Source organism: Morus notabilis, unplaced genomic scaffold (assembly GCF_000414095.1).
Source record: "Morus notabilis unplaced genomic scaffold, ASM41409v2 Scaffold451, whole genome shotgun sequence".
NCBI classification, from domain to species: domain Eukaryota; kingdom Viridiplantae; phylum Streptophyta; class Magnoliopsida; order Rosales; family Moraceae; genus Morus; species Morus notabilis.
In genome coordinates, this window is record NW_010361080.1 from 873,101 (window position 1) to 893,590 (window position 20,490).

The 20,490-nt window shown below is 35.3% G+C and overlaps 2 protein-coding genes and 1 non-coding gene across 3 annotated transcripts; 2 read left to right on the top strand and 1 right to left on the bottom strand.

Moving 5' to 3' along the window:
• The first annotated feature begins 1,534 nt into the window (after window positions 1-1,534).
• LOC112091659 lies at window positions 1,535-1,640 on the top strand. Its single transcript, XR_002902252.1, has one exon. It is a non-coding gene; the product is annotated as a small nucleolar RNA R71 (small nucleolar RNA).
• An 8,284-nt stretch (window positions 1,641-9,924) lies between these two features.
• LOC21411942 (protein DETOXIFICATION 12) lies at window positions 9,925-13,682 on the bottom strand. The gene is given in 7 exon segments (XM_024165835.1): window positions 9,925-10,080; window positions 10,239-10,449; window positions 10,551-10,784; window positions 10,931-10,987; window positions 11,083-11,169; window positions 11,278-11,822; window positions 13,452-13,682. Coding segments are annotated over 7 exon segments (1,299 nt in total). The 5' UTR covers window positions 13,539-13,682; the 3' UTR covers window positions 9,925-10,002.
• Window positions 13,683-16,103: 2,421 nt separating this feature from the next.
• Window positions 16,104-18,635, top strand: LOC21408541 (protein DETOXIFICATION 16). The gene is made up of 7 exons (XM_024165837.1): window positions 16,104-16,682; window positions 16,771-16,857; window positions 16,959-17,015; window positions 17,142-17,380; window positions 17,855-17,973; window positions 18,051-18,137; window positions 18,364-18,635. The coding sequence occupies exons 1-7, from the start codon at window positions 16,144-16,146 to the stop codon at window positions 18,472-18,474; spliced, it is 1,239 nt and encodes a 412-aa protein (XP_024021605.1). The 5' UTR covers window positions 16,104-16,143; the 3' UTR covers window positions 18,475-18,635.
• The last annotated feature ends 1,855 nt before the right edge of the window (window positions 18,636-20,490 follow it).

Here is a 20,490-nt window from a genome sequence, read left to right on the forward strand (position 1 = left end):
CTCAGATTCCTGTGGACCCTTGAGTGGACTGAACACATTGAAAGTTACTTTCTCATTTTCTACTTCTAGACTCAATTCTCCTTTCAAAACATTAATCACAACATTTCCGGTAGCTAAGAATGGTCGTCCTATGAGTAAAGGAATATCTTGCTCTTCTTCCATATCAAGCACAATGAAATTAGTCAGGAATATCAATTTGTCCACTTTTAATAACACATCTTCTAAAATGCCCCATGAATACTTGATGGAATGATCGGCCATTTGGAGTAGCATAGTTGTGGGCTTTGGTTCTCCTAAGCCCAATCTCTGAATGACTAACAATGGCATGAGGTTTACACTTGCTCTAAGGTCATATAATGCTTTTCCAAAATAGGAATTACCAATAGTGCAAGGAATGGTAAAACTACCCGGATTTTTTAACTTTGGTGGCACCTTCCTTTGAATGATGGCACTACACTCCTCAGTCAATGCGACTGTTTCAAAATTCTCTAACTTCCTCTTGTTAGAGAGGATGTCCTTCATGAACTTCACATACATTGGCATTTAAGCTAAGGCCTCTGCAAAGGGGATGTTGATGTGGAGCTTCTTAAACACTTCTAAGAATTTGGCAAATTGCTTATCCAAATTCTTCTTCTGCAATCTTTGCAGAAACAGAATTCTTGGCTCATGTGTTTCTACTGGCAAATCTTGCTTTTCAATCTCCTCCCCTACATTCCCACTTGCATCTTCATCGTCAGTCAGTTGCTTCTTTTCTATACTCGACCTTAGTGGTGGATCTTGTAGTTGCAAACCACTCTTTGTAAAAATAGCCTTGCACTGCTCTTTAGGATTAGGAATGGTATCACTTGGAAGAGAGCCTTGTTGCCTTGAAGAACTGGAACTTGCCAATTGGCCCATTTGCACTTCTAAGTTTCGGATTGCTACTGCTTGACTACTCAACAAGGTGTCTGTCCTAGCCATGTATTGCTTAGTCTCATCCTTGTGTTGTTTAGTAGTCATCATGAACTGAGAATACATCTCTTCCAACGAACTCTTCTCTTCTTGTTGCACAAACCGTGGAGGTGGATTCAAGACATTCTGAGTGTTCCTGTAAGAGAAATTTGGAGGATTCTTAGAACTAGGGTGATAGGTGTTTGAATTTGGGTTCCATTGCTGCCTATTGAAATTCCCCATGTAAATAGCTTGCTCTGTCACAGACAAACAACTCCCATTTTCATGATTGGCTCCGCAATATTCGTAACAAGAAGTTGGAATATGCACCGAATTCACCTCTCTATTGTCCAGTTTCTTCATCAAAGCATCCATTTAGCTCGTCAGAGCCGTCAAAGCATCAACCTCAAGTATCCCTGTAGTTTTTCTCACCATAGTTTGCTCCTTCGAATACTTGTAATCATTTGCAGCCATCTCATCTAGAAGATTAAAAGCCTCATCCACAGTCTTTCTCATCAATGCACCTCCTCCAGCAACATCCACTAATTGTGCATTGCTCAAATCTAGACCGTTGTAGAAGTACTGAATCTACATCCATTTTTGCACCTCATGATGAGGACATCTCCTGCACAACTCTTGAAATCTCTCCCAAGCTTCTGATAAAGTCTCCCTATCATGTTGCACAAAATTAGAAATTTCATTTCTCATCTGAATGGTCTTGGATGGAGGAAAATACTTAGCCAAGAACTTCTGAGCAAGATCATTCCTAGTGGTGAAGTGATTTGAAAGATGAGAATAAAGCCAACTCTAAGCCTTGTCACTGAGAGAAAAGCTAAACAGTCTCAATCTTATAGCATCCTCTAAGACTCCATTGAACTTCATGGTATCACACAATTACAAGAAATGTGCGATATTAGCATTAGGATCTTCACTAGGAAAACCCCCAAACTGACAAGAGTTTTGAATCATGGAGATGATCGCCGACTTCAATTCAAAGTTGTTGGCTTGAATAGCCGGACTCGTAATGCTCGACAGTATCCCGGTAACATCGGAGGTAGAATAATCCCCCACAGCCTTAGTGTCAGGTTCTCTTTCTACCATATCAACGATCATAAGCTTTTCTTTCTTCTTTTCCCACTTACGTCTTCTGAAAGTCTGCTTAATCTCAGGATCAAAGACTTCAAGACTTTTAGATCATAGCATGCACTATAAGACACCTGACAATTTGTAAGAAAATAAAATAACGTAAGAGTCTAAATTAAAATTAAAAATACTTGGTATCAATATTATTAATGCCAGTCCCCGGCAACGACGCCAAAAACTTAATGTGAAAATCACAAGCGTATGAATTGCACAAGTAATATAATGAGTGAATAAGATATCGTTCCCACGGAGACTGGCTTAACAATTACTGAAATTGATATTTTTAACTTTATCTAGACAAATAAAATCTCTATAAAAGATTAAAACTGAAAAGAAAGCAAAATAAATTAACACAAATTATACGCAAAATAATTATGAAAAGAGACCAATGCAAAGAAAACGCTAGAACATACAAGTTTCACCAAGACAATTCCTATTCAATTCCAATTATTCGCTAATATTGCCTCTCATTCATGTAGTAGAACGAAAAATCCTAATTTATCTAATAGTTCTTCTGGGGATGCTATTAAAAATATTTCTAACATGTAAATTCACTATCACTAGATGTGAATCCCACCATCCTAGAAATTCATTAAGTTCTTTGATTTTTCTAAAATTACTCTCACAAGTCGTATTACTATCTCTCGATATCCTACGCACCTTATGGCTCCTTTTATTAGAAACTATTCCTAAAAATCTCCTTTTGGGGTTTCAATTTAGGTTTTCAATTCAATTCAATAAGTGATCAGTTTATTGAAAGCATTAAGAACAATAAAAGAAACACATTCATGAATGGAAAACTCTTAGTGAATAAACTTCATTGAAAGAAAATAAATGAAATCAAATATTCATGTCTTGGCTACACTTGTAGCCTTAGTCTAGAAATTTAGAACATAATTGAAAAAGAAAATATAATAACAATAATAATTAACATAAGAAATTCACGAAAGAATAAAACTGTTTGGCGAATTTGAAGTTGAACTCCGTTCTTGAACAAATCCTCCTCTCCTTCCTAGAGTCGTCTTCTCTCCCTCTTCTCTTAGCCAAAAGATACTAGAAAATAACCCTAAAATCCTATTTATAGTATTTGGAATCGTAGTACCATTTTTGTAAATTTTTGGAACTCAAATGAACTCAAGTCAGCAAAATCTTTGAAGTAGCGCCACGGCCCTACTATTTGGACGCCGCGGCGCTGAATTGAAAGATGCCAAATATACACCTTCCTTCAAAGTAGTGTCGCGGCTCTGGTTTTGGGTGTTGTGGCGCTGAGCAAAGATGTTCTTCACTGCATAAAATAGCGCCATAGCTCGACTATACAAAGCCTAAGCTCTCTTCTCTCGGGTTTTTGTACTGCAACTGGACTATTTCAGAGCCTAGGTGCCATCTTTCAAGGCCGCGGCTCTCCAATATCAATTTAGGTCCAAGAATTACTCCAATACTTGCCTACGAACTCCGAATGATGCTAATATACAAAACCAATTAAAATCACATAAATTTGCTATTAAAATTACTCTAAAACCAACATAACACTCAATTAGAAGTATCCAAAAATAAGAATAAATCCAATATATCAATTTGATGATCGGAGATGTATAGAAACCTAAAACAATGAAAATTCTCACTTTCGGATCAAAACTGAAAACTAGGTTATTAACCCGAAAATTGAATCTGTCGCTGTTTTGGGCTAGAAAACTAAGATAAAAGATTAGTTTCAAAAAGTGACCAACACAAAGTTGAAGGAATTTCATTCTAAACAACTTTTGTGGAATAGCATTTTTTTAAAAAAAATGATCCTAGACATCAGTTTCAGACTCATTTCTGAAACAAGTCGAAAATGTGATTTAAGGTAAAAAGTGCACGGGTTTTGTTTACATTTATGATATCGGTGATGTTTCGATCCGGCTATTGATCATGAAATCATAGATCTCTTTAAGGATTTTAGAAACAACATACACACTTTAAGAAAATAACATTTATGATACCATGAATTCGGATCAAATTGTGTTTTAATTACTGATCTTAGATTGTAAATCTAATTATTAGAAATTTATATGTTAGGACCAATAGGTGATCAAGGAAGCAAGGTTTCCGGAGACTCAAAGGCTGTGACATTAACGGAAATCTTGTAAGTACAGTAGTTTTTCTATGTCTATACCACGAACAAGACTATTTCCTTATATAGCACAAAATTGTGCATATGATGATTTCATTGTACATCACTAAGTGAAAGATGTTACTTGAAACTTGTTTGTTGCTTTGAATGTGCTTATGGACTTGTATTAGCAGTAGAATTTTAAGCTACGATAAAGTCAAAGTCAAAGTTAACAAAAGTCAAACATTTGAATAAAATCTAATTTCTTAGGAAATTGGTAAGAATGCTCAAAGGTGTACCATTATGACTAAAATTACTGTCATAATATGAAAAAAAATGACAGTAAGATGAAAAGATTAAAATTAATATCATACTATGAAATGATGCCAGTAAGATAATGAGTAAATAAAGATGGCAAACGATAAGAAGTTAATAACACTGTTTGTACCGGCCTTCGCAAGGAAATGTTATTATGATTATGAATGAAATGAAACCGTGAGTGAGTTGGCTTTGGTTAGCTACCCCACTCCTCACTGGTTATGCACGCAACGATATAACAGGATGGGGCCCATAAGCAGTAAAAGTTATGAAAAATGAACGACGCAAAAACAAAAGATGTTAAGAAGTATGAAACGAAAGAAAAAGAGAGCATCATACGAAAGAAAAGAAAGCATAATATGATGAACACTTTGAATGTTTAAGAAGCGTGTTAGAACGTATGATATGAATGCATATATGGGTGTGCATTATTGTTTGTATTTATTATAGCTTACTGTTACTTGATGAGTGAAAGCTCATTAAGTTTGTCCGTGTTGTACGAAGCTCGGGTAAGACACCGGCTCCCTGAAACATGTTTGTTGGGTGTGCGGAAAAGGATACAGTAGTGGGATGTGGGCAAGTGGGTAGTGGATGCATCACATGTTTTGAAAACACTGCTAAACAATATGTGTATAAAGTAAATAATGTTTTATAAATGTAGACGAGTTATGTAATGAAAGTAAAGTATACGAGACAATGAGGCTATGCATAGCAACCTCAAGTCACAAGGTATGTTTAATGTATCTAAAATGTTGTAGCATTATTGGCATGCATAGCAAAAATGCTATTGCATTAAGGGCATATGAATGATAATGGTATGCGAATGATAGGTTAAATACATGACCACAAGTAAGGAAGACAAGTTCAAGGTTTAAAAAGAAAAGTTGAAAATGTTTTCAGGATAGTAATTTTTGATATTCGAGTTTAATAAAAATCATTGCACGAAGTTTTATTCCACTAAAGATTATTAGAATCAATTTTACTATTGAGGGAAAAAAATTAGCCTGAATTTTTAAGAGGTTAAAATTAGAAAGTAGTAAAAGATAGGAAATGCTAAGTATGAACGTAGAAATGATGACCGAAAATTAAGGGTCGTCACATTTTTAACATAAGTAGACTAGTTGATCTACATGTTATATACGCGAAGAATAATTTTGTAAATTTGATCCAACGTTAAAACACGTAATCTCATTAGAGGTCAAGTTCATTAATTGGAATAAGGGAAAAAAAGTATTTAAAAAATATATAGAAAAAAAAATAAAGTTATATAGGAGTTTTGGACAAGAAAAAAAAAACTTAAGTGAAGATATATATGAAAGGTATTGTTGTAATTAAAAGAAAGTTAGAAAAAAGAAAATAAGGATATTGTAAAAAAAAATAACTTGCCAAAAAGTATGAGGGAAAAAAGTAAAAAATAACAATAAGCAAAAGAAAAAAAATAGAAAATGTTAAAAAAAAGAAGAAAGAGAAAAAGTTTTTTTTAAAAAAAAATTAAAGTTATATATGAGTTTAAAAAAAACCTTAAATAGAGGCATTTTTAAAAGGAATTATTTTAATCAAGAGAGAGTGAAAAAAAAAAAAAGAAAATGAACTATCTATGAATATTACGGGAAAAACAAAACCGCCAATAGGAAAAAGAAAAGTTAAAAGGAGAAAAGAAGAAAATTATTAAAAAAAAAAGAACAAAAAAAGGGGGAGGCCATCATCTTTTAGATATGTTAGATTATAAAAAATTAAAAAATTAAAAAAAAAAAAAAGAAGAAGAAGAAGAGAGAGAGAAGTTTATTTTGCTGAAGTCAAACAACAAGAAGGCCTTTATTTTCCTTTGAAGTCAATTTTTGACAAAAGATGTTGTCTCCGACAATGATATATATGTCCTACAGGACCTCTCTTCTTTTCTTTTTTATTTTTTTTCCCTTGTTGCTGAAACTACGGACATTATCTGTAATGTATTATTATGTTCTTGAAGATGGAACACTTACAAATCCTTTGATGTTTGACTATTGACTCCATTTGCCCATTTCTCAGTTTCTTTTACAAAGCATCTCTTTCTTTTACCACTTTAGAGCTTTAAAGACCCCAAAAAAAAAAAAAGTTTGGACAGATCAACTACCATAGCTAAGGAGATTATCAAATCCGCAGAATCCGACCAGTCCAATTTCCTCACTTGAGGTACCAGAAATTTCTTCAAAAAAGTTCATATGAATTGTTTGATCTAAATAATCAATATAACTTCAGTCTTTCTTATCCAATTCAAAAAGAAAAAAAGAAAACAACAAGAACAACAACCTATTTAGTGAGCGATTAGATAAAACTGAGTTTGCCATTCATAATGAGTTTAATTCATTTCTAAAAAGTGGTAATTGGCAAGACATATTTTTGAAAAATTTAACGCGTCATGACAACTGGGACCCACTCCATCACAAGTTATTGCGTTAGACACCACTGATCCCTTTATTTTTATTTCATGTTTTGTGACTGTAATTGCATCTTTTTTTTTTTTTTTTTTTTTTTTTTGGGGACTTGTCCTGCATTCTTAAAGAAACATCACAAGGAGAATAGAAGTTGTCTTATTGGGATGGAAGTAGGAGAAAGTTTGGGTCCAGATTCTGAGTATGGTGAAAATAATTGAATCAACCATGTAGTTGGTTCACAAGCATGCCAACAAGGTTGTTGTTGCGGGTTAGATGTTATCGGCAAGGCGAAACGGCAACTGGGACTAACAGGGACTCTTGCAGAATAGCATACAGTTGATATCTGTCATGTTCAATGGTCCTCTTGGGGAATTGCCTCTTTCCAGTGCTTCTTTGGCCACTTCATTTGATTCAGTGATTGGTTTCAGTGTTTTGGTAAGTGGGATTTTTCTAAACATTTCTTGAAATACATGCCAAGCCTGCTTGACAATGCGCCTACTCTTTCTTTCTTCAAGTCCTTAAAAATTAGCAAGCAGGTTTCTGTCCTGAAGATTGTGATTTTTCAATGTAGTTCAGATAAATGTGTCATACTTCAAGGAAAAAAATATATAAGAATATAAATGAATTATAACGTGCTTTGATGTAATTTTTTCCCCCTAAAAGCTAAGAATGAAGGCCTTAAAACGCTTAGCAAGCGAATTTTGTCAGGAAGATTTGTTTTACAATATAGTTTAGACGTATCATACTTCGAGGAAAAATACAAGGATTTTGAAGGAATTTGCCAGTTTTGGTGCATAGTTTTTCGTATATAACTTAGGAGTTGAGTTATTTCTTTTGTTTTATAGTCCATAAGATTAGCACTTCAAGCTTCTCTGAATTTCTTTCCAAAACCTCTTGAAAGTTAGGAATGACACGCCTATGGAGCCAAACAGTACCATTTACTCGGAATTCATATGCAGAGGCAGTGCTAACACTTTTGTCTCTAAGCATTCCCCTATCAGTTATTTGGTTCTACACAAGCACCATTCCCATTTCACACCATCAAGATCGTGAGATATCTACCGGAGTGGGAACTTACAACCGTTGGATGATCCCAAGCCTATTCGTCTTCTGCCTGCTGCAATGCCTCAACAGATTCTTACAAACACAGAACATTGTTTTCCCAATGATCATAAGTTCTGGGGTCACAGTTCTTCTCCACACCATTGTTTGTTGGCTTCTTGTCTATAAATTTGGGCTCGGAATTAGAGGAGCTGCCCTTGGCAAACAACCTATCACACACACACACACACATATTTATTTGAAAATACAACATATCATATTGCTTTAATATGTTTTTGTTAGCAATTTATGTGAATTTCTCTGGCACCTGAAGGCATACTGGGCCAGGGTTTTCAAAGGACGCCTTGCATGATTTTTTTCAACTTTATGTGACTTGCCATTCCTTCAGCAGTGATGATATGGCAAGGAAAACCATTCCTCAGCTTCTATTTGGTAACTTAAAGGATTACCTTGGTTGACCGCCTTGACTACTGATCATTTGAGATGGTTGTTCTCTTGTCCGGTCCTCTCAAGCACGCAAAGCTACAGACGTCCGTGTTGTCAATAAGGTATTTATTGTCTTTTTCGTAGAAGCACATAATAATAATAATAATAATAATAATAATAATAATAATAATAATAATAGCAATCATAATAAGAATCTTTTCACCAAGATCAGAGAGATGAAAGGGAAAAAAAAAGTCTCAAGCTTTATGAAACCAAAGACAATCTCTTTGGGCAAAAAAAAAAAAAAAGGAATAAAGACGATCTTGATACCACTCAATACCAACCTTTGATCCTCTCAAAAAGAGGAGATTTTCTGAAGAAGAAAGGGCATTCTTAAGTGTATTTGTTCGATAAAATCAAAATGCCACATCTCAAATGAATAGGGTAGCACCTGAAAAAGATTTTGTATTTGGCACTCATTAATATTAAAACATGGGACATCAGCGTCATAAGGAGGGGGAAAAAAGACAACGATCATGTGAAAAACGATAAACACCCGAAAACCATAATCGGTGCAACACAAATGACAGCATGAATAGAAACGGCAAAAACATTGAAAAAATGACAATGAAAAAGATCACTTTGCTAATTTCACTTTTGTTGGTACAGATTTGAGTCTTTTAATATTTTATAAGACAATATAAATAATACAGAAACGTAAAATAAAAGAACACGAGAGAAATAGTATCACGGTTCGGTAACAACCTACTCCGCGGAGCCACGCCCAGATGATGAACAATCCACTAAGAACTCTTTTACAATTCAATTGGACTTAATCTACCCGAGACTCCCTCTCTAAGAATACGCCTATGAACTTGCAATTTCCCAATGGACTTGAACAGCGAGATCCCCTCGACTTTTTAACATTGGAATCCCTCTAACTAAGTTTTTCTCCCGAAAAACACTCAAATCATCTCTCTTGAATACAAGTACCCACCTCTCTCACAACCCAGCAAACTAATCAAAAGGTATACAATAAACCAAGAGACTCTTTTAATAAATAGGCAGAAAGTTAACAGTTTTGACGACCTCTTCAATTAATTCGCTGAACTAAATCTGTTGCAGATCCTTGTTGCAACACTGCAACATAGCTGTCAAGGTCGGCTTTTTCAAAACCAGTCTGAATCAATCTGCTTTAATTCTGAAACCTTCCCGAAACTGATATATGAACCTAGACACATTCTTAGGAGACAGAGGAAGATCATCCAGCTACGAAATCTCCATCAAATATCAATCAAATCAACCTACTATCTTTGGATCAATAGTTGACTTTCAAAAATATAAACTAAATAAGTTTCCAAATCTTTCAAAAAAACTTTCATAAAGAACTTGTCAGCTGCACATCTAATCTCAAACACAATTAACCAGCTAATTATTCCCAAAATAATGTCAATCATAAAACGATTAGAATCAATACATAATTTAGGAAACAAATCCCAACAACTTTATTGGATATTCATTTTGACAAACTTCCCCATCACAAATTAGTACTAGTAGTTGAAGCAAAATTTTTCCAGTTGCAACCATATATAAGCAAATTTTGTTCATCATACAGTTCTATTCTAGCTCTTCTCGATCCTCCAATCCATTTCGGAGAGATCTATACTCAAATATCCTCTCTCTAGCCTTACTTGCCTGAAACATCAACACAGAAAATGCAATAAGTTTATAAAATTATGGTAAGTAATTCTAGCGCTATTTGGATTTGGAAGGCTCGATTAAGATTTAGAACAGAGTTTGTTTATGGAATTCGAGATTGACAAAGAGGTGAAGAATTGAGATAGAGAGTAGACCTGCTTTTCCCAGTTTGTACAACTAGTAACAAGAGACAACAGAAAAACTTGCACAAAAGCACCAAATTGTATGCCAATCCAGAGGCCTTTTCCTCTGAGCTTAAACCAGAAAGCCAATGTTGCAGCTAATGGAATTCCACAAAGATAAAATGCCCCAAGGTTTATGAAAGCCCCTATATGCTGCCACCCACATCCTCTAGCAACACCTGAATTAAATTTTTATTTAAAAAATCAATAAAAATTAAAATTAAAAATTAAAAAATTATATTTTATTAACAATAAAGAGATGGACAAGTCATGTACTTAGCTGAAAGGACCCCTTGTAAGCTGTCTAGTATAACAGATATACAAACTAGAGGAGCCATTTCTGTGACATAATCCACAACTTCCTTCTCATTGCTGAAACTGTAACTGAAAACACGGCGGCCGACAAAGAGTGATATGCTTATAATACTTGTCTCTATGATTGTCAGAAACATTAAGGCAAAGGTAGCAATACGAGCAGCTTGTGCATTTCCAGCTCCTAGTTCATTTGAGACTCTTGTGCTGTTGGGAATCAGACATGGAGCCACATTGTGTACATAGATGTTTGTGCAATAAGTTTGAATATTTTAATTGTATGTATCAATATTTATACATGTATTTCTTATGGCGTATTTACTGTATTTCCAGGGAAAAGGAGAAGAGCATACCTTCCTGCAGCACCTAGCCCATATGGTATTGTATACAATGTTGAAATGGTATTTAGGCTGTCATATGCAAACAAATGGGAAGATGACATTTCAATGAAAGGAATATTTTTGTGTGAAAGAGATAAAAGAAAAATTAGCAGCAGAAAACTCACCACACAGAGAGAACTGAGGTTTCGAGCTGTGGATTTGGTAAGAGCCCAGACATCAGAATAAGCAACTCAAATGACCACCACTCAAGGCTATGATAGACTTACCAATAAAATAATAAAAAAATGAGAAAGATAAAAGGATAAGAAGAATATATTAAATATAGGAATGGTTCATAAATGAAGTTAGAAATAAGTTACCATGTCATTACTGTCGAAGGGATGGCAAAGAGAAAGAATTCTCAGATGCCTTGGAAAAGCTCCATAGAAATCGGAACCCGAATTTTCGCACAGGAAGGACAAAATCTCATGTATAATACAAGTAAAATCACATTCAACCAATAGGAAATACTTATTGCCATTGCACCTCCAAGGTTCCCCAAGCCAGACTTGAAAATCAAAACCCAACTTAGAGGAATGTGGAAACAAAGGATCACACAAGAGCTTATGAGCATAGGAAGTATCAAGCTTTGGGTTTGAAAGTATCTAATGAGTGGTTGAAGAGTTGCATAAGCAAAAAGAGAAGGAACAAGCCAAATTGTGAATCTGCCAGCTTCATGAGAAATAAGAGGGTCTTGACCAATCAAAACAAGTAACTTTCCCATGTAGATCCAAATTAGAGATATAGGAAGGCAAACCAAGAACAAAGAAAATATAGCAGTGTAAGTTTGAAGTCCAAGTTTTTGATATTGCTCAGCTCCATATGCTTGCCCACATATAGTTTCCAGTGCACCTGCCATTCCTAACTGTTTAGAAAGAGAAACATCACAGAACCCAGTCAGTCACTGGTGATTTCAGTCATATGATTTGTGTTAAGAATTAGACATCCTAATGTTATACCACCATCAGCAATAAAAACGGAGAAGAAATGCAAAAATAAGACCATACAAGATTTATGGTGATTCATTCTCAATGTAAGAGTTACGTCTATTTTTAGCTGCTATAGAAATTTAATGTGATGAAGAAGTTTATAAGATAAATTCATACACCTATCAACTCTCCATATTTTCTTTAACCTCTCATTAACCCCAAATAGGTGCCCCTTTTATAAAGATGACTAAGACAACCGAATTTACAAATGTGAAATCCCTAGAGTTTGATCTAGACATTGTCTCTGTGTAAGACAATAATTATCAAGGCAATAATTAGGATCTAGAGCTTAACGATTTGCATCTTAAATAAAATCAACTTGATAAAACTTAACTAGACAATGTTATTAGAGTGCAAGTGGTCCATGAACAACAAGAAAGCCACATTGCTTCATATGTCAAGTAACATATACATGGAATTCAGCGAAAAAAATAAGGACATTAACATTTATATGGACATTAAAATTTCACTGCTCATTAGAACTTTAATTTTCTTTTTATATTCAAATAACATTAGCTACACATGGACATTAAAAGCCATAATCCATCACCGATATCATTGTACGTGTACGTGTGTACATTTAGAAAAATATTGTATAGCCCCATGGAATTATATCCCCACCCTCTTAAAAAAGGTGGGCTCCATTTGTGGGATTCATATGAGACTCACAAATAAGAGCTACTCTTTATAAAAGGTGGGGATTTAGTCCTATAGGGACAAATAAGATTGCTAGTACATTTAAAGTCTAAGGTCAAGCATGCAAATTCATTCAAAAGATGAAAATTGTTAACACATCGATATCTCTCACGAGCAAAACGACTGTGGTGGATGAGTTATACTCCTCTTTTCCACATCATGAATAAAAAGTACCGGAAAAGAGCAATGTTATAAGGCACCGGTAGTGCTTAGTATTACTCACTAATAAAAAATGGGTCCCGCATCGTGAGACCTACATGTGGGACACCAGTAGTGTCTCTAAGCATTTTTCACTGCAAAAAGTCTCTGTCAAATAAATAATGTAATAAATGAAGGAAAAAAAACGAAGAAAAAAGAGCACCTCTTGTTACAAGAAAGCAAGATTAAAAATTTTCACAAGAGTTTCATAAACAAACAGAAAGAGGGAGATTAGTTTTACTTTTAACCCTTTCTATTAGAATTTACGTTGAAAGCAAAAAAAAAAAAAATGACACATTATCCCATTTAATCTCCTTTTTATCATTTGCTTTTAATGAAAATAATAAAAAGAATTAAATTGGACTAGTTAGAATTTAAAAGGTAAAATGAGAGTTAAAAAAAAACGTCACAAAAAAACAAGACTCTTAACACATTTTCATTGAAGATTCATAAAATAACCCCTTTTTTTTTGTGGAAAAGCCTTCAGACTCGTGACAAAACAAAATATTTTCAGATCATGTGAAGTTAAGAAAGAAAATAAAAATAATAATATTTGCTGACATACAAAAGATAAAATTAAGAAGGTAAAGAAAGAAAGCATTAGAACTAACAAGAAGACTGAAGCCGGTGACCCCAGAGAGAGAAATGGCTAAGGCTGTGCTAGAGAGAGAAAGCTCGCCAAGGTGACCAACCATCATGACGGAAATGACCTGCAACAAATACTGCGACAAAATCACAGCCACAAGTGGTGCTCCTATGAATCCCAATCTCTTCACTTCTTGTAACAAAACACTCCATGTTAAAGCACTACCACTAGGACTACTCGAGCAAATTTTTCCTTCTAAATCTTCTTCTTCTCTTTGTTTTGGCAATAATATTAAAGTCTCTTTCGTTCTTTTTTTATCTATTTCTCCTCCGACTTCTTCCATTGGAAGCGCCCACTAGCCTATTTTAATTTTGTTGTTGAGATCTTGGCTAGACTTTTACAGATATATATATATATATATATATATATACACACACACATTACACTCGGAATCTAATTTGTGTGTAAACATAAAATGGGTACACATGACCAAAACTCTCAAAATTCTATAGCTCTATTTATAGAGCCCCATGGAAACCAAACTCTCTTATTGGCATTATGAGGCACCAAAATTTCTGTGCCTAATTGAAGTGGGCTGGCAAGCCTGCCACCTACTCCCTCTTCCCTTTTATAATTGAATTTCAAAGTTCCCCTTTGGCACTTTCTACGCGATAAGCAATTTTTTATTTTTCCTCTTCCAAAGTACGTCTTCTTTTTCTAAACCGTTCATATCTCCATTAAAAGCACTAACAAAACATTTGCTCAGCGCTGACAATTTTTGGTAGACATTTTTGTAGGCTGTCCCTTGGCTGTTCCCTTAATAAAAAATATTAATTGATGGGTTTTTGATTTTATTCTTTCCAGCTGTAATATCAAAATAATTTAAATGTCTTTTCATCTAACATATCTTGTAGTACTAGTAACCATCTTACGAGTTCGAGTAGCAAATATAATATATATATATATATATATATATATATGTGTGTGTGTGTATATATATATATATATAAATTAGGAGTCTTCAATATTGTTATACCATAATTTTAAATAGGAAAATTTTGTCATTTTATTTTATGTCTCAAAACACTGTTCAGGATAATAAAAAATCATTTTATAAAATTTTAAGGTACCTACTTGATATTATTAAAAATATAAGATACCAAACGTATATTTCGCTATAAAGGGTATTAAAATGATTTTGTCTCATCCTTTTATGTTGGACTATTGTGTTTGACTCCATATCTCTCGGTTTCTTTTATAAAGCATTTATTTCACCAGAGCTTAAATGATCCGAATAAAAATAAAAATCAGGTCAACTTCCATAGCAAACATGATTAGCAAATCCGCAGAATCCAACCGATCCAACTTCCTCACTTAAAGGTACCTGAAATTTCTTCAAAAAGTTTATGTGAATTATTTGATCTAGATAATCAATATAACTTCAGTCTTAATTATCCAATTCAGGAAAAAGAAAAATGCTTATATGATTATCTATAGTATAGGAATGATCCTTATATTTGTAGTCAATGAATAACTTCTAGTAGGTAGAAAAAGAAAAACTGGAACTATGGAAATCAACTCCTGTTTTTAATATATGTCATCTGGCAAGACTTACTTTCGAACGATGTTATTTATCAAGCGCCCGACAATTAGGACCCACTGCATCATGAGTTGTTGTTTCATGCACTACTGATGTTTCTTTTATCTTTATTTCATGTTTTATGACTATATTTGTACTCTTATAACATTTCTTCTTCTTTTTTCTTTTGGACATGTCCTCTATTCTTAAAGAAAAATCAGAAAGAGAACAGAAGTTGTCTTATTGGGATGGAAGGAGGAGAAAATTTGGCTCCAGAATCTGCATATGGGGATAACAATAAAAACATCCATGTAGCTGGCTCAGAAGCATGCCAACAAGGCTGCTGTTGTGGATTAGATGCTATCGGTGAAGCGAAACGACAACTGGGACTAGCAGGGCCTCTTATAGTGGTTAGCATTCTGCAGAATAGCATACAGTTGATATCTGTCATGTTCAATGGTCATCTTGGGGAATTATCTCTTTCCAGTGCTTCTTTGGCCACTTCATTTGCTTCAGTGACTGGTTTCAGTGTTTTGGTAAGTGGGATTTTTCTAAACGCCTCTTAAAATACCTCTCAAGCCTGCTTGACAATGCCCCTACTCTTTTGTTTCTTCAAGGCCTTGAAAGAATTAGCTAGCAGGTAAAATCTTTCCTGAGGATTATGATTTTTCAATATAGTTGAGATAAATGTGTCATACAGCGAGGAAAAAAATAAGAATTTAAATGAATTATAAGCTGATCCATTGAAATTTTTTTCTTATAAAACTAATAATGAAGACCTTAAAAGGATTAATTTTGTCATTAATATTTGTGTTTTACAATATAGTTTAGACGTGTCATACTTTTAAGGAAAAATTGCAAGGATTTTTGGAGGAACTAGCAACTTTTAGTGTAAATTTTTTCCTATGAAATCTAGGATCTGATTGGTTTGTGGGTCCGAATTGTGGTGATTTAAACCTTTTCTGTTTGAACTATAAAATCTAATCAATGTGATTTGAACTACAATCTGTACCAGCGTTTGGATGTGTAAAAGTGTAAAATCTGATCATGAAATGATATCTAAATCTTTGTTTGGATATGTGCTGAAAACACTTCAAGCTTCTCTGAACTTCCTCTCAAAACCTCCTGGAAGTTAGGAATGGCTAGCGCCTTGGAGACTCTGTGTGGACAAGCCTATGGAGCCAAACAATACCACCTGCTTGGAATTCACATGCAAAGAGCAGTGCTAACACTTTTGACCATAAGCATTCCCCTATCAGTTATTTGGTTTTGCACAAGCACCATTCTCATTTCACTGCACCAAGACCACGAGATATCTACCGGAGCGGGAACTTTCAACCGGTGGATGATCCCAAGTCTGTTTGCCTTCGGCCTGCTTCAATGCCTCAACAGATTCTTACAAACACAGAACATTGTTTTCCCTATGATGATAAGCTCTGGGGTCACAGCTCTTCTCCACACCATTGTTTGCTGGCTTCTTGTCTATAAATTTGGCCTTGGGATTAGAGGAGCGGCCTTGGCAAACAACATATCATATTGGTTCAATGTGTTTTTGTTAGCAATTTATGTGAAATTCTCTGGGGCTTGCAGGCATAGTTGGGCAGGGTTTTCAAAAGATGCCTTTCATGATTTTTTCAGCTTTATGAGACTTGCCATTCCTTCAGCAGTGATGATATGGTAAGATTCAGAAGCTCCCAAAATGAAAAGACCATTAACTATCCGTCGGCTTCTATTCGATAACTTCAAGGATTACCTTGGTTTACAGCTTTGAATACTGGTCATTCGAAATGATTGTTCTCTTATCTGGTCTTCTCAAAAACCCAAAGCTAGAGACATCAGTGTTGTCAATAAGGTATTTATAGTCCTTTTCATATAACCATTTCGCAAAGTTACTTCTGATCATTTGTATCTCTTCCAAAACCGTTCTTTGATTGTCTTTTTTATCTTTTCTAGTGTGAACACAATGTGGATGGTATACATGGTCTCTGTTGGACTTGGTGGAGCAATAAGGTAAAATGAAATCTCAACTGCACTGATTATTCTTTGCTTTACCATTTTTTTGACAAGGACAGCATGATAAATTGTAGTGATTGTACAGTAATTTTATATTTAGTTCCACTTGTTGTGTGTTTACAGTTCAAGGGTGTCCAATGAATTGGGTGCTGGGCAGCCGCAACGAGCCCGATTGGCTTTGGTTGTTGCCATTGTGGTGGCTTTATCAGAGGGTGTCTTTGTAGGAATAGTGACAATTTTGGCACGCCATGTTTGGGGAAAGCTCTTCAGCAATGAGAAAGAAGTTATCAGATATGTTGCCAAAATAATGCCACTGCTTGCATTATCTGATTTCTTGGATGGATTTCAATGTGTACTTTCAGGTAATAACTTTTTGCAAATACAGACGTTCAAGGAAACTTTTCTGTTAATTCCTACTGGTACTATGTGTTTCTAAAAGTTTGACCACATCAATTGTCAAAAACAAAACAATATGCAAATATGACCAAATCTTATGAAGTCTTGACCGTGTAAAACTGCAGCAGATTTTTTTTAGCCTACAAAATTATTCTCCAAACCTTTTTTCTTTTTTTTTTGGTAAAGAAAAAAGAAAGGTTATAGGAGTAGAGGGTGGCGTACCCAGATAACCAAGGGGACACATGGGCCGCATGGCATATGGGGTCCTCTCGACGTGGATTGCCTATAATACCACGACCAGCACGGGGGTCTCAGCTTGAACCCATGACTTATGGGGGACAGAGGGCTTACCACCCCGCCAAGCTCTCGGTAGTATTCTCCAACTTGTTTGACTGTGCTTATGACTTTCTTATGGTAATTTTATCTGGTTATATATCTAGGTGCTGCTAGGGGATGTGGATGGCAAAAGCTCTGTGCATTCATAAACCTTGGCGCTTACTATGTTGTAGCAATTCCTTCTGCTGTGCTTCTTGCTTTCTTCTTCCAAATTGGAGCCATGGTAGGCTTCTCTCTCTAGCTCTCTTTCTCAAACTAGGTGTTTGTATTGTGGCTGAAGAAGTTAAGACTCATTGGCAGGGACTTTGGATTGGGATAATATGTGGACTTTCTGTTCAAGTTATAGCTCTCATCACTCTAATTGCATGCACTAATTGGGACAATGAGGTACGTGTCTTCATCTTCTTGGAGTTATCTTAGATTTATAGAACTGTCTTCTTGGAGTTTAACATATAAAACCTCATCAAGGAAAAAAAAAATCGACTAAATTTCAATTGTTTCCTCTTTTACATTCCGTGACAAACTCCTACCACTCTTCTCAGGAGCTTATTTTATTTTTCTTCCTGTAAAAGTTATATCGTTTTTCTTTGGAAATCATATAAATGTTCCTCAGGCAATGAAAGCTGTACGTAGAGTACAAGAAGCTGGCAGAGGTATTGGCATCGAAACAGAGAGTTTACTTTCGGAAGAATTCAATGCCGACCAGCATCCAGCACTGACATAAATGTTCCTCCTGAGAAAGAGCCAAGAAATTGTTTACGATGGAAGAAATTGGTTCGTGTTATAAAACAAATGAAAATAGCACAAAAAATAAACTACAAAGCTAACATGTATGAGCTCGCAAGTATGCGAATCGTAGCAAGTAATAAAGTGACAATTTGTCAAGTATCGTCCCACAAGAATTGAGTATTTTTACAAATTAAACTAAGTACCGTTACTACAATAACTTTAACTTTATCTAGGCGATCGAATAAGAGTAATTCAAGTAATTAAAATGATAAATTAAAATACTAAATCAAGTAAAAATAGAATTTAGAAATAACAAGGGATCGAAGGGAACTCTGATGGTAAAGCGGCTAGGAGTTAGGTTTTTTGTTCTATCAAACTATGCAATTCTAATATTTGGTTTTCTTAACTAGCTCCAGTCAATTCACTAATCTAGGTTTTCTCAAGTAATTTCTGATAGTCAATACAAACACGCCACCCCGTTACGATCCTTGTAGGAATAAGTTCATTGTTCTCATTTTTTACCACCATCATGCCCCCCTTTTTCGGCACAACTTGAACCAGGCTAACCAAGAGCTATCCGAAATAGCATAGATAATACCGGCATTCAACAACTTAAGCACCTCGGCACGCACCACTTCTTTCATAGCCGGGTTCAACCTTTTTTGATGCTCTATGCACGGCTTGTAAGACTCTTCCATCAAAATCTTATGCATTCAAATAGTTGGACTAATAACCTTGATATCCGAGATAGACCAACCCAAGGCGGATTTGTGACTCATTAAGACTTCAAGCAACTTTTCTTCCTCTTGCAAACTCAAGGATGCCAAAATGATAACCGGATAAGTTGATTCCTCTCCCAAGAAAGCATAACGAAAATGATCGGGCAATTGCTTCAATACCAATCCATCATGAGGTGAGCTAGATGAAACTAGGGGCACCTTAGAAGTCTCGAGAGCATTCATTAGGTCAAGACCATCCAATTGGCTCTTGGAAGTCTCATCACTGGGGAAAGCCTCAAAAGCCAAAAAAACAATCCAAAATTCCATCATCTTTGGCATAAAGTTCCCCACCAAAGTCCAATTTAGAATTGGAATTAACAAGACAATGTTCCAAAGGATCACAATACAAGGCATCTCGAGTTACCTCTTGGACACAAAAGTTGACAACTTCAATTCGATTGCAAGTGGGCCTTTCATCCAGAAACTTCATGGTGTTGAAGATATTGAACTTGACTTCCTCTTCATTAACTTAGAGAGTCAAATTTCCGCTATGAACATCAATCAAAGCCTTTCCGGTTGCAAGAAATGGTCTTCCAAGGATAATGGGGATCTCCCGGTCTCCCTCCATATCAAGAACCACGAAGTCCACTGGGAAAATAAATTCGTCTACTTTCACCAAAACATTGTCAATGACACCCCAAGGATAAGTTAAATAATGGTCCGCCATTTGTAAGGAGATAGTAGTGGGTTTAACTTCACCAATACCCAATTTCTGAAACACTGATAAAGGCATGAGATTTATGCTAGCACCAAGGTCACACAAAGCCTTCTCAAATGTTAAACTTCCAATAGTGCATGGAATAGTGAAACTACCTGGGTCTTTTAACTTTTCCGGGAGTTTCTTTTGAAGAATAGCTCTACATTCCTCCGTTAACTTTACTGTCTCATAATCTTCCAAATGCCGCTTCTTAGACATCACCTCCTTCCAAAGCATCCGCAAAAGGAATGTTGATATGAATCTTTTTAAAGATCTCAAGAAACTTTGAAAATTGAGAATCAAGCTTCTTATTTTGAAACCGTTGGGGAAATGGCAACAATAGAGTAAAGATCGGTGGATTTTCCAGAAATGAGATAGAATTTGGTTTTGAAGCTACCTTGGGTGTCTCCGTTACAACTTCATCTTCTTTCTCCTTAGCATTAGCCTCCCATGGCTTGGGATCTTCAATTTCCTTCCCACTTCGAAGTGTAATGGCTTTGCAATGTTCCTTCGGGTTCTTTTCCATGTCACTTGG